The sequence below is a fragment of the Galleria mellonella genome, unplaced genomic scaffold (assembly GCF_026898425.1).
Source record: "Galleria mellonella isolate WM207_F2 unplaced genomic scaffold, CSIRO_AGI_GalMel_v1 utg38, whole genome shotgun sequence".
In the NCBI taxonomy this organism is placed as follows: Eukaryota; Metazoa; Arthropoda; class Insecta; order Lepidoptera; family Pyralidae; genus Galleria; species Galleria mellonella.
Genome location: NW_026442090.1, coordinates 5,501,221 through 5,516,215, shown reverse-complemented (window position 1 = coordinate 5,516,215; position 14,995 = coordinate 5,501,221). Strand labels below are relative to the sequence as shown.

General features: G+C 30.0%; 2 protein-coding genes across 2 annotated transcripts in view; one reads left to right on the top strand and one right to left on the bottom strand.

Moving 5' to 3' along the window:
- Positions 1–1,813: 1,813 nt before the first annotated feature.
- LOC113522582 (tRNA-uridine aminocarboxypropyltransferase 1) lies at positions 1,814–3,174 on the bottom strand. The gene is made up of 2 exons (XM_026908317.3): positions 2,649–3,174; positions 1,814–2,554 (listed from the first exon to the last, which is right to left on the bottom strand). Exons 1-2 carry the CDS (start codon positions 2,841–2,843, stop codon positions 1,832–1,834), a joined length of 918 nt encoding a protein of 305 aa, XP_026764118.1. The 5' UTR covers positions 2,844–3,174; the 3' UTR covers positions 1,814–1,831.
- Positions 3,175–8,036: 4,862 nt separating this feature from the next.
- The window catches only part of LOC113522826 (probable ubiquitin carboxyl-terminal hydrolase FAF-X), a 36,304-nt gene continuing 29,345 nt past the window's right edge, over positions 8,037–14,995 (top strand). Inside the window, exons 1-10 of the mRNA XM_026908654.3 lie at positions 8,037–8,141; positions 8,765–8,837; positions 10,340–10,469; positions 11,562–11,781; positions 11,861–12,016; positions 12,464–12,662; positions 13,133–13,294; positions 13,676–13,829; positions 14,454–14,605; positions 14,709–14,966. Coding sequence (XP_026764455.2) covers positions 8,796–8,837; positions 10,340–10,469; positions 11,562–11,781; positions 11,861–12,016; positions 12,464–12,662; positions 13,133–13,294; positions 13,676–13,829; positions 14,454–14,605; positions 14,709–14,966 — 1,473 coding nt within the window. The 5' untranslated portion in view covers positions 8,037–8,141; positions 8,765–8,795. The remainder of the gene's footprint in view (positions 8,142–8,764; positions 8,838–10,339; positions 10,470–11,561; positions 11,782–11,860; positions 12,017–12,463; positions 12,663–13,132; positions 13,295–13,675; positions 13,830–14,453; positions 14,606–14,708; positions 14,967–14,995) is intronic.

Genomic DNA, 14,995 nt, shown 5'->3' with positions numbered 1-14,995 from the left:
TTGCTACTTCAACACAACTTTAACAATTATTGTTCCTGTTCATTACTATCCGCAGAATTAGATACTTATGCTATTTACATAGAGTCGCCAAGGTGCGGCGGTCCTAGTTCTTGATTAGGGTAAAGCGAGATCGTCTCTTTCGACGCCTTTTGGTTTACGCTTTTACTTCACGAAAATTAGAATTCAGTTTAATGTCAAACGAATAATTTCAAATTTCCTAAATTTTTAAAAATCAACCCATGTTACTAATATCAAAATTTGCTCCCGCGCCTCTAAAAAGATGCCATCAAAAATTTATTTTGCGCTGGAAATTGTTTGCATTTGGAAGTTTGGCGCCACTTTGTTATCATTATATCGTCATAGTCGTAGAATACTGACGGATCTTTATATGTAATCTTTATAAGATCCGTCAGTATTCTACGACTATGACGATATTGATGCCTACAGCAACCTCTCCTCTCGCTTTACTCCAAGGGCCGGCGTTAAATTTTTGGTGAAGTAGATATACAACTCAGAAATAATTTGTTAATATTAGATTCGTTTACCCATTTTTATTTTATTAAAGACGTTCATATCAATGTGTGACAATATCTATGTATATGAACGTCTTTTGCATTTGCTTATATCTGTAAATTTCTCAAAAGTACATAAACATTATTCCTGAATGGTTATTTAAAATATGCTCTGATGTCAAGTTAAAATGAAAATTATAGAAATTATATGCACAGAAATCTATCTTTAAATATTTAGCTACTACTTTATATATTTGCTTTAAAAATCCTAATAACTTTTTTTCATCAAAGCCAAAATTGCGGTAATAGATTAATAAGATTCTTATTGCAAGATTAGAACGTTTTAGATGCAGACTCAACTCTCATCACGAAAGTCTTAGAGCTGTCATATTGTCTTCTAAAAGTATATTAATGTGCATAGATAGGTGTAATAGAATAACTTTAATTAAAAGAATTATTAAATTGATATATTGATATTTGGCTTTTTATTCCTAATCAAATTAATTTTTCCATATTGTCGTCCAACCTAAGACGAACTTCTCGTTGTGATCGATATTTCCGATTTAAAGATACTATTAATATAGTATCAATCATACCATATGCCTAAGCTTAACCCGTTTTCATCCTACTTAAAAAAAGGAAGTTTTTAATTGTAATTTTTTAGTCTCAGAACAAAATCTTTCAGATTGGGTCCATAGAAATTTCACCAAATCGCCTTTGTAGTTTTTATGGAACAAAATTTACTTGTTGTGTAAATATGCAATATTTACAATGTAGGGTAAATTGTAAATATTTGCCTCTAGATTTTACTTCACAAAAAAGCAAAAAAAATTAAACAAAAAAGCAGCGCAATCTAGTAATACTGTTTTTTTTACGAGATGAAAATCGAATTGTAATCTCGCCTGCGCTATTGGTAAATACTGACGGAATAGCATCGCTGATAATAGGTGACGATGATGTAACATCATGACAAATTCACAAGGTATTTATTAACCATGGTGGTTTTAAAGTTGGTTCAGCTGAAGATCAATCTGACAGGATATATTACTTGTAATGGAGCCACTAAACCATGCTATGAATACATTTACCAACTCAGTATCCTAGTAACTTTCATGTATTTTCTATGTAACCTATAGAGTCCTACTGATAGGTGAAGATCTTCTCACCTTGCTAGATACTACTGCTTCCCAATGTTTGTCATGCCTTCTTAAAAGCAAAATTATTCTATCTAAATGGATTGATGTACTAACATTGTTTAATAATTCTTGTTCTCAATGAGAGGTAATAATAAAATGACCAACTTAAATTATTTCATTTATTTACAACATGGGTCTTTTGTATGATAAAAGGTCTTCATGTTTGTATAATTTGTGTAGCTTTTCATACATAAACTTAAAAAAGAATAATAAATTATCATATTGCCCTGAGTAAGGTTTACATTGTGGATGGTCTTCATGACTATGTATTGGGTATGGCAAAGTGAGGTTAGACTTATAATGTTCACTGCGTCCCCATGCACATAAATGTAATTCCAACAGTAACTGATGTAAGGCCTCAATAGTAGAAAGGTACCAACGTGGACTACCTTTTTGGTGACGCCAAAACTGTGAGGCTCTGTTTTGCAGAACTACTTTTGGGATTTTCTGTAATCTTTCATCTGCATAAATACCTCGACTTTGATTCCAAGTACTATCTATTAATACCACACGATCTATAGGAAACTTTTCCACATGATGTATGTTAAAATTGTTACCATTATTTACAATTTTAGTTCTTAATGTACCTACATTGTAACCTGGAGGTAATTCAGCCAGTAAATGTTCTGTATATGACATAGTATTTGTTTCACTCGTATAAAACTCTTGTACAGTTTTAGCATCTGTTCCAGGGTATAATAATACAGTTTTATCAAGCTCATAGTCAGGCACTTCAGGATAGGTATAAACAGTTACATCTTGAGGAGCTAATACAGCTGCATGTGCAGCTGTACTTTTACCATCGATTTCGCGTTGATGTTTGATGATATCAACTTTTATCGGCAACTGAAATTATAGATACACATACACATTTTTGCCTAAATCATGGTACAATAAATTAATTCACTAGGTATACATTTTATAAGCAACGAGTACATACTCTGCAAATGGGAATCCTTCCTGCAAGTTTAGAAACCGGAATGTAACAATTGTAACAAAAATACATGCGTGATTTACCACAGCCTGTACATGGACTTCGACTTTCCAAAGTATCAAGCTGCATAGAACTGCTTATGTCCATTCCTTCAAAGGGTCTGTCGTCACTGTTTCGTGCTTCCAAGCTTTTTGGATTCATATCGAATTGATTTGTCAACAAAAATGAAATGTTATTAAAACATTAAAAGATTTTCAAACTACAGTAAACTGTTTCATTTCGAACTCAGACCACACATTTTTAAGAAGCATATCTAAATTTAGGTTCATTTATGAACAGGGATTACACTTCTTAATATAGTTAATGTTTTTTTCTTCTATCTGAACATAAATGAAATGTATATTATGGAATATTTTAGTACATAAGTTAGAAAAACTTTAATTCCATAAACATGATACAGCGAGTAATCACTACATTATAAAACTTGGCATCAACATTATATGAAAGAAAACGAAAAAAAAATTTTAGTACATGTTACCTTATAGAAGTACCAACACAACCAAAATTATATAAAAAAAAAGCAATCCAATGTTTACCATTGTATAGGTATGCCTTTATACAATATATCCATATCTACAATTGCCATATAAAACCTAGCTAATTTATAATATAGAATTTTTAAGTTTTACAAAAATCATGGACAATAAATCAAGTACCTATATTTAGTTACTTTATTTTACTGTACTACAATTTATAAATCAATTTTTTTGACAGGGGAGTATTGTATATTCTCTTTAGCGCATTAAACAATAGTTAAATAGCTTTGTACCGAGTCAAACAGCACCTGAAAAAAACTTGTTGAATTTTAAAGAACATATATTACGTTATTATTATGTATTAGCTTTTGCCCGCGACTTCATCTATGTGGAATAGTTACTTTGGACAGATTTTTAATTTCTTTTTTGTTATTTATTTTGCGAATATATAATATTTGCAAACTGTTGTAATAAATAGCTATATAAATACATTTTTGTAAATTACATTTTTTGTATTTCCATCCTACATGAAGATTTTGCAGATTTGACACTCGTAAGCAATGGGAAAAACATTTTTTTTTCTAAATGAACATCTGCAACTTTAAGCATCTGAGATTTGTTTATTGTTATTGCAAATACTACTTTTAAGGGAAAGTGCACTCTTTTGAATTGAAATGGCAAATCGGTTGGAATTATCGGAATACGGGGAATTAAAACATTTTCTCTTTTTGCCATTCCAGTCATAATCGTAGCTTTTATAATGTTGCATCCCAATAATTTGTAGTCGTGTACCATTACATAGCGTTGATGCATCGACATTTCTCATCAACAGAAACGGAACACCAACTTTCAACTTCAACTTATGGGAAAGCACTCCTGATAATTTTAAAGAATTGTGAAACTCTATAGAGAACGATATGATTGTTCAGTGTTTATAACATTGACTACTGAGAGGTACTCAAATCATCCCTGTCATGTCTGACATAATTTATTCATTTATCTGCCCTATTATTTTATTTGTCAGCGCCAAAATTGCCCTTTTACACGACCTTTCGCGATTGTCTATATTTATATGTAAATCAGTCTATACTGAAAAAGGTAAAGACAAAGTGTAAAGGTCTAAGAACAAGCAATTAGAGAGAGAAGGAATGATAAAATAAAAACTGAAAATCATATGGCTGTCTCATTTCTTCTTATGCAAGTATAATTATAGTAAAAAGAGGACGAAAGATATAACATCAGTTGCTATTTTTGTCAATTCATAGCTGGTAGTGTATAGAAAATGACACTAGTGACAGAGCAAGTAATTACTATGTTATAAGAGTTGGCACTCTTTGTTTGGCACCGGCTTTATAAAAACAAAAACAGCCTTTAAAAAAATAGAAGTGAATTAGTTTTTCGAAGTAATAATACAATAAAAATTAAAAAATAAAGAAAAATAACTGAATATCTATAGCATTCTATCGCTACTACATATACCCACATTCAATATATCGAAATGGATAATTGCTATAAAAAATAGCCCAGCCATTACAAAATATAAAATTTTAATATCTTACTAATAATATAGACAACTAGCGACCCGGCTTCGCATGGGTCCAATTCAACCTTATTAAGGTGTATATTACTGTAGTACATTATTTTGATTTATCTCGAAGGGTTCAGTCAGCATTTGCAATGTAACAGCAAATAAATGGGTTTATTTACGACATCACACTAGAAACCTCTAAAATTATCAGTGTTTCTCTACTATGTTATGCTTGTATATATAATATAAACCTTCCTCATGAATTACTCTACCTATTAAAAAATCATATTTGATATGATTTTTTTGCGTCCGAGTTTTATGATCCGTTGTGTAGTTTTAAAGATCTAAGCATACATAGGGATAGGCAGCGCGATGCGACATTGTTTTATATTATGTAGTAATAGTAAAATAATATAACAAGTACCAATTTGTTGTTTTAGATAGATAGATAGATAGACAATTTATTTGCATTACTTACAGCACACAAATTACAATAAAAAAAAACATACATGTAATACACAGCAAAAGAGACAAAAGAATAAAAATAAAAAAAAGCACAAATAAAAAAACAAAAATACAAAAACAAAAATACAAAAACAAAATACATAATCTAACAATCTCCTTTGTTAACATTCCTTCATGCGTGTGCCATAGTAACACAAAATGGTCACAGCTCAGTTTATTGCTTTGCCCTTAAAAGAGCAAAACACTGATATTCTGCTGTGGCCAAGAGTCAGTCGCGAAACATTTCATTAAAAATTTACAATATAAATATATATACATATATACATACATACATACATATATACATACATATACATACATATACATACATATACATACATACATACACACACACACACATATATACACACACACACACATACACATATAAATAAACTGCATTGTATGTGTCCATTATATTTGCCTCCACTTGACATTATATTCTACATAAATAAATAAATAACAGATACCATTAGATGAGGGGTAGTCAGAGATCACTTTCTGTCACATTCAGATATTCAGGCAATAAATATTTCGGCTACGTACCTATTGGGTATTCCAATTTTTTGTTTATTAATTAAAAAGATTTTAAGTTTTTTTTTAAAAATGTGTTTACTATTAGACAATCTTATTGGTCTTATTTTAAGTACAAGTACTTATGTTTAGCTACTATATTTAAGTCAATTTTTTTTTTACTGATGAGTAATGTTATTTATTTTTGAGACGACGATACGATAGTTGGATGTATTGTGCCGAATTGAACAGCATATAAATAAAATCACGTATTCATATCTAAAGAACGTACGAGGTCTGTCCGGAAAGTTCGTATAAAAGTGTTCTGGAATGCGAGAAAGAGGAGTGGAGAGGCCAGGTAAGCGCAGGACCCCTTCCTTATGTCCCTAACAATGCTTCAGTTCTGGTCTGACCGCCGTGCGGTGCGAACTGGCTTGTCACGCCATCTGTGAAGTTACCTCTTAACGAAACCCCGTCGGCATGGAGCCCGCTTCTGTTGAAGAGCAGCGCGTCGTAATCAAGTTTCTCTCGAAACTCGGCAAGAATGGCCGTGAAAGCAAAGAGTGGAAGACATCCGGGGAACCACGAACAAAAAAATCAAGAAAATCCCGCTCAAATGTCAAGACAATGTTGATTGTTTTTTTCGATGTTCGGGGGATTGTCCATCAAGAATTCGTCCCTCCAGGCCAGACAGTTGATGGAAAATTCTACGTCGATGTGCTCAGACGCCTCAAAGCTCGTGTGGCACGAGTTCGTCCAGAATTGGCGCGAGAGGGGCGTTGGATTCTTCACCACGACAATGCCCCTGCCCACACCTCTCTTGTTGTCCGTGAGTTTTTGAGTAAAAATTCCATTACGGTGACCGAACACCCCCTATTCGCCGGATTTGGCCCCGTGTGACTTCTTCTTGTTCCCAAAAACCAAATTGGTACTTCGGGGGCGGCATTTGGGGGACATAAATGAGATAAAAAAGCTACGACGGGGCAGCTGAGAAACCTACAACCAGAGGACTTTCAAGGAGCCTTCTCACAGTGGAAACGGCGTTGGCACAAGTGCATTATGTCACAGGGGGAGTACTTTGAAGGGGATAAAATTGATTTACCTGAATAATTGTAAAATAAAATTTTTAAAAAACTTTTATACGTACTTTCCGGACAAACCTCGTATATACGTACTATATTATATGCATATAAGAAAAGTAGCCCAATTTATAATTATAACATTATTATAATTACATATAATATGACTAAAATTGTTTTTATGTTAAAAGATAGATAGATACTCTTTATTGTTTTCTCCAAAAGATTACAATAGTAAAGTTATTATAGGTATTAATAATTACAAGAAATAATCACAATAAGAAAACAATGGGCGACCTTATCGCTAAAAGCGATCTCTTTCAGACAACCTTTGGATTATAAATATATATAAATTATAAACAATTTGGTGTGAGGCATGATGAAAAATTCTGTTAGTTTTAAATATGGAGATGTGATACATGTAATAATATAAATATATATCCCTACTTATTATTGTCACTCAAAAGGTGACATATTAACGTGATACTGCATATTACGAATATAATTCTTCATTTATTTATTAAATTTTATAAATAATTAATTATTTAAAAAAAATATTAACATAATGCCCTTAGCCGAGCCACAAAGACAGCAAGTATCACAATTAGATCCAGATAGCGCCAGTGGTCATTTGTAAATGATGCCTTTGGGATTCAAATATATTTATAATTATTTATTATATAGAAATATATTATTTATTTTTATAATTTGAGTGCTTTATATGGAAATCTATATGATATATCTATTTATTTATTTATATTAAAAATTAAACTATAATAGAACGGCTTCACCACTTTATCAAATCAGCTTCGAGCTTATATTATCTGAGGGAGTGTCCTACTTGTCTATCCTTCTCTAACATATATGTTATTATATTTTATATTTTTTACATTGCTAATATAAGTACTATATTATTACAGAACAAATTAATTCTGTGCTGCTATCATGCTGTTCTTTTTACTTTATTATTATATATAATTTTTTAATGGATAGTCTACGTATGCCTTTATTTCGTATTTAGGTATTTTATAATGAAATATATTTGTACATTTTAGATATTATATATAGTTAAAATTACGAATTTATATATTTTCAACATTTTAAATTTCTATTTTTTATTAATATTTTTATATAATGAGGAAAACTGTATAAATAAAATATTCTCTTACTTATCAACATTAGAAAATCGTTTACTTGAAATATGTGTATAATAAAATACTTTGACAGTAGGTATTTTTCATCTATTTTCGTTCTTTACGTCAAAAAGGTGTAGTGAATTCTATTTGTGATTTAGTTCGAGATTTTTTTTCTCTAATTTGATTATATGTTGACGTTAAAGGTAATTTACTACCATTTTTTCTTATTACGCATCTAAATTAAGGACTATTAATATGAATATCTTTTTATTTTTTGCTTTGTCTTGTTTAGGATTATGACGCCATTTTGTCGCGCCGGCTGATCGTATGAATTAGTATTTTCAAATTTTTGTCTCTTATTATTTGGATTAGTGGTGTTAACATTTATTATTCCATTCTAATTTATATTTGATATCAAGTATATGCTTTACTACAGTAATTTCTATTATATTTTTTAAAATATTGATCACATAAAAACAGCGTAAAAAGGGACACCCAAAATTGATTATATCGAATAATATTGTACCTACTTATGAAACGTAGTGAATAATATATTCGTACATATTAACTTCCCACATTTACAAAACTACGTCTTTATTTTATCTTCTGTTCTTAGTTTTATATTAAATTAGTTTCATTATGAAATAAATAATTGTTAGGTAGGTATGTGGTAATTAATATTAATTTATAAAATGGTACTACCTTCAAATTTAACTGATTAGAATTTAAAAATAATTCTTAAATATTATGCATATGCATTATATAAATTGAACACATTTTTTAATTTATAGAATTAACATTAATATCATTATTATATTTATTTCAGAGAATGCAATGAATAAGTTCATGTTAACATAATGACAATATCAATGAAGGAACAAGAGCAAATGCCTGGGGAGGTAAGATCTATTTACATAAAGTATGTATAATAATATTCTTTTCTTTTGTATACTACATTGTAATAAATATTATCAATAATATGAGATTTCTGAAACTAATACAATTTTGTAAAAACTATGGCTACATCATAGAACAAAAGAAAACAAGTATTAATTAATGGTTTTTGTAGTTGTATCATAGCCAATATAATAGAACATATTTCTTTTCCTATGAGGACTGGTTTACTTAAGGTATTCAATATAAAGTATTGTAGAGTTGTTGATCACTAAAATCTTTTTAGTGTCTTTGACAAAAGTTTCAGAGTATTCATGTAGAGGGATTCACAATCCATTTTTGTTCAAAGAAATTTCATCTAGTGTAAATATGAAATCAAAACTCACAGTAATGTGGCTAAGAAATGTAATATACCAAATTATGTGTATTGTTAACACTTCATTTATAATTGTTATTATTTATATTCTATAAATAAAATTATTTATTCCTAAAATAAATTCAAGCAACTAATCATGTGGTATATCAGTTTTCAAATTCTGTAGCCAAATTGCTTAAAGGAAGCCTTATTATTATATTTAATTTGTCCTTTTATCTGTGGATTAGAGTGTTATGGTATCTCAGTGACAAAATTTGCAAAAAAAGTTAAGTACTTAAAACATGTTTTATAATCATAAACAACAATAATTATATAAACATTTTTAGATTCTATTGTCAAAGGTTAATTAACATAGAAACTAAATATTTTATGTTAACAAAATAATTACAGAATACATTGCATTAAAATAAAAGAGGACACACATATACACTTTACAGTAGCATAATCTTTACTATTAAATTGGTTGCAATTTGGAAAACTATACAATACATTTGTAGTCAGGGTGAGTGTACATGCATACAACTGATATATTATCTATGGCTGCATATTACGAAAAAGAGTAACTAATACTTAATTACAAGAATTTTTTACAAGGTTTACTAACTTAGATTTACTTATGCTACCTAGAATGCAAAACAAACTAATTGCCCTAGAATTATAAATAGAAAGTGATAAGTGACTATTTTAAATACATATTCCAAATACTGCCATGTGGCCTCAGGATAGAATGGGTCATCCTTTCCCTTTTTGTGTATGTTGTAAGAGGTTGAGGGATGAGTATTTCTCTTAGACCAGTACCAAAAGCCTGACTGTGGTTGCCAACCCACCTGCCAAATGTGTCAACTACTGGCAAAATACCCCTTATGGCTAAGGTATGTTCAACAGTGGACAGTTAATGACTGATATATGTGAATTATGAATAAATTCAAAATACTTATGAAGAAATATTTTGATTTGAGCAATATCTGCCATGCAGCAATTCATGTGGTGATCAGTTTTGTTTATTCTGTTTGTGACTCAGAAAGCATAGTGCAATTGTTAGTAATGCCAATGTTTCATGAGTGTCATGACCAATACTATAATATAAAAGTTTCAGATTATATTTAGCCATTTTTTCTTAAATTCAACCAGATGGTATTCCCTGAGGCTAAACTGAAAGCATTAGAGGAGAAAATTTCACATTCTCGGTGGGTGGTGCCAGTTTTACCAGAACAAGAATTGGAAGCCCTTCTTAATGCTGCTACTGAGCTTGCAACAAAAGGTGAGTAAGGGAATATGATTCTCAAAGATAACAATAAAATCATTGTTATACTCTAGTGGTAATAAAAGAAAATTCATCTACATGATGTCCCATAAGTCATGAATCAGACAGATTCTGGCAATAGGGTGGGTCACACTCTATCAAAGAAAATTAATTAAACTAATAATTAAAAAATATTTTTACTGACATGACTTATAAATATTTAATAAAATTGTGCATTACACAGAATTCTTTTTATGTAAAAGGGCCTAATATGTCTTTCTGGTGAAAATGTTTGTTTAGAATTTTCCTACCATTACATTAAAAAATTTTTCCTGTATAATGACATTTGTATTTATTTAAAATCACAATATTGTACATTTTTATAATTAACAGGAAATGTAGAAATTTTTATAAATTTTTATTAGTAAATTTTTTTAGACAGGCTTTGTTCAAATTTCATACTAAAAATTATTCAATTTTAAATTTTTTACAAAAACTTTTTTAAAGTAACAGTAGGAAATTTCTAAGCAAACATTTTCACTGGTAAGTCACATTATGTATTTACCTCGTTACATAAAAAGAATTCTGTAGCATGCACAATTTTCTTAAATATTTGTAAAATTTGTCACATCAGTAGAAATATTTTTAGAAATTAAAATATCCTGTATACTATATTTTTTTTATACTATTATGGTTACAAATTAGCAAAATGTGAGCTATCTAACAGTAAATCGTTACTATACCCATAGGATTAGTAATATTATTGTAATAAAATGTTTAGATTGAAAAGGGTTAGTATCAAATACTCACCAATCCAAAATAATGGGAATGGGTATTTTGCATTGTACTTTATAAGGCAGCTTAACTATATGCAAATTAATGCTATTATATATAAAGTATTTTTATTACAGATACAAACAATTACAAAAAATGATCATGATAAGAAAACAATTTATAATTATATAATTTTACTTTCTAGTAAAGTTGATAATTTTCATACTATTAGAATTTAAAGTGACAACATGAGGTCTACTTACCTGTTAGAGTCTACTTTAAAACATTTTGTAATGTGCAAAGTTATAAACATTTTATATTTGTTCTCCAAAATAGGTGAAGATATAAACCATGTAGCCTGCCAACGATTCTATAATGATGCTCTCACAATATCTTTTACTAAGATACTAACAGATGACGCTGTGTCATCATGGAAAAATAACATACAGCAATGTGTAAGGTCCAACTGTGAAAAGCTTGTGAAACTCTGTACAATGAAATTGGATGATCCAAGATTTTTGCATTTATTATCTATGGCTTTCAATCCTAATAATAAGTAAGTAACAAATTATATATAGCTAATTTCTTTGCAATTTATAGATTAATATTCTACTAACAAAATATTATTGTTTTAGATTTCATACTTTCAATGCATCCCGAACTTGTGAGGGTCTTTCAGTGACTACTAATTCAACTTCTATTGGTCAAGGTTCCACACAAGAACTTGAAGTCTTTGCTAAATCACAGGATCATAGGACACCCAGAGGATGGCTGGTCCATCTTATTAATGTGTATGTAATTATTTATTTATTTTAAATACACAATTGATGTAATCCTGATTGTATATTTAAAATATGTGTAAATAACGCTAAAGTTTAAAATTAATTTATAATTTATTTTCAGATCATTTGTAAATTTAAATGTAAATCTATTTTATTATACCCTTTCCTAACTTTTATACTTTTGGTAAAAATGGTAAAGGGCATAAATTTATTTTAGATTTGATTCTTAAATGAAATTGCAGGATAAAGAGGTGTAACAAAATAGTCCTCAGGAATGATAATGCATGAGTGATATCATGTATGTTATAATATTTATAGCACGGTTCATGGCTATAGACAATGGTTACCACTTTTCATTACATATTCTGATAGCTTATTTGTCAGTCCTATTTGCATAAAAATATTGGATTCCAAATTGGTGTCAAAAAATGTACAATTTTATAATTTTATATACAGATTTGGACAAGCTGGAGGATTTATAAAGTTAAGAGAACGATTTGAAATCATAATGGGTTTTCATAAACCTGATTTGACATCATCTATTAATTCAGAAGAAAAAATTACAACAGAAGTAACTGAAAAAGAGATTGATGAAACAAAAGTTAACAAATTGGACAACAATGAACAACCATCAATGATTTCTGAAAGCAGTGATGTATGTACTACAATTTTTTTTATTAACTAATTATTAGTTTCACTCAAAACATGATTTCAGAATCGAAACCAAATTTTGACTACTTAAAAAAACTAAAATATTCTTTTGAGGTAGTATATGTGGCATTTTCTAATTATGTTGTTTTAGTTTGGAAATTTACATCATTGAAACAATTAAACAATATTTTTAGACTGTAATTTTTTTATATATGCCGTAGTTTGCCTATTTAGATATGGCTTTATAACTCTCATTTTTAGTTTTATATCCAACATAACATGAGGTAACAAACAAAAAATATATACGTAATCAATAATTGTTGTGCCAAGGAACTATTTATTAAATTAATATTGATAAATTTCTTAGGTCATCCTCGTATTTTTATCATGCTTTTTTAGATACTGTACAACCGAGCCCAAAATAAAGCAATTACCTAATACATATTTTTTAATATTTATTGAATATTGTTTCAGCTTTCTACATCATCATCACACAATGAACAGCCATCGTCATTGGAACAGTCTTTAACTGGTGAGACGAGAGTAGCTGCTGTTTGGCAATTATTGAGACCACTTGGCCTGTGTCACGATCTTTTGACTCCACACACAGTCACAACATATCTTCTGCCAGTACTGGTGTGTATTTTCATTCTATTAACTTGTGAGTGTAATCAATTTTGTATTTAGGATTGTTGACCAATGAAATGGGCTATGAATATTTTTTTATTTTATAATGGGCATTCCCTATTAGCTAATCGTTCGGAAATAATTTCTGTTATTGAGTGATTAAATTAATAGTGATTTTCAGTGAAAAAAAAATCTTAATATATATACTAGTACTGCCGTTAGCGGAAGCAGGATATTTTCTCTCACAACCATTCATGATTTGTATGTGATTCATGACTGTAATGTGTCAAGTATTACTATTCAATACACTGTGTTTAAAAAGTTATTGGTAAAATTATTTGTATGTGATGTGGATCAAATAAATATGCATAACCAACTACTGTTTTGTAGGAATGTATACCAACTCTACTGGAAAGCTTGACTGATGAAGAACTAAAGCGGGAAGCTCGTGGTAGTGAAAATAAGACAGATACTGTATCGTGTTTGATACGTGCCTGTAAATATGTTTCAGCTAAAACACCCCACCCTCATAGTCTTCTGAAATGTAAGTTTTTATGATAGCTGTTCATTTCATATTATTACATCAGTGTTATTTTTATGTCGATGTCTTAGTGACCCTTTGTGTACATTACTGAGTGTTGTTAAACTACTGTGGTTAATGTTCATAGGTTATATTATTATGTATTTAATGTTTTGTTTAATAAAATGCTCCTTCACTCATAATCATGTATTTTTTTGTTCCAACATCTCTTGATAACTAAATATTTGAATTGAGATTGTTTATATTGTTATAGTTTACCATTATACCCTATAACATGTTATATCTACAAAATGAGTAGCAAGAAATGTATTAAAATATATCGTCATAAATATAATTTGTGTCAGCATTTATGTGTTGTTATGAAACATCTGCAAGCAGAGCGGCCAGCACAAGGGGGCGGTCGCACACCCTGTAGCTGCTTAGGGGCGCAGTGCATATTCCTCCCCTACGCTGCTACATTGTATGTGATCACAACCCGCATACTCATCCCATCGATACACCATCACTGTGATGTCACATTCTCTGTTCATTTGCATGGTTGTAATATGTGTATTTTCATGTAAAATATTTTACATTAATTTTTTGTCTTCACATATTAGAAATTAAAAGTCCTTTTTTGTTTTTCAGCCCTTGAAATGTTTCGACTAAAAATGATTTTACGGCTGCTACAAATGTCGTCGTTTAATGGCAAAATGTCGGCATTGAATGAGATAAATCAGCTTATCAGTACGATCTCTCAACAACCGAAGCCAGAGTGGCTTACACCAGCTGTTATGACAGTAAGTAAGCAACCATTGTTTTATGTTACTTTAGAACACAAAATTCATATGCCAGTTTAATTATATACCATATTTAATAATAATATGAATGTGTTCCTTTTAGAATTGGATACGAGAGAATAAAGTTGTTGACATTGTCTTACGCGATTCTCTACATCAGCCCCAGTATGTAGACAGGTTGGAGAAAATGCTTAGGTTTATGATTAAAGAAAATTCGCTTACAAGAGATGATTTGGATGCTATATGGAAAGCTCAACATGGGAAACATGAGGCCATTGTGAAAAATCTGCATGACTTACTGGCGAAGCTTGCATGGGACTTCACTCCTGATCAACTTGATCATCTCTTTGACTGTTTCAAGGTAATCATTAAAACATCGTATAACTACTT

Coding starts and splice junctions, on each gene's coding strand:
- LOC113522582 (XM_026908317.3), bottom strand. CDS start 2,843: ATGAATCCAAAAAGCTTGGAAGCACGAAACAGTGACGACAGACCCTTT. Junction 2,555..2,648: donor GAAGGATTCCCATTTGCAGA/GTATGTACTCGT, acceptor CTATAATTTCAG/TTGCCGATAAAAGTTGATAT.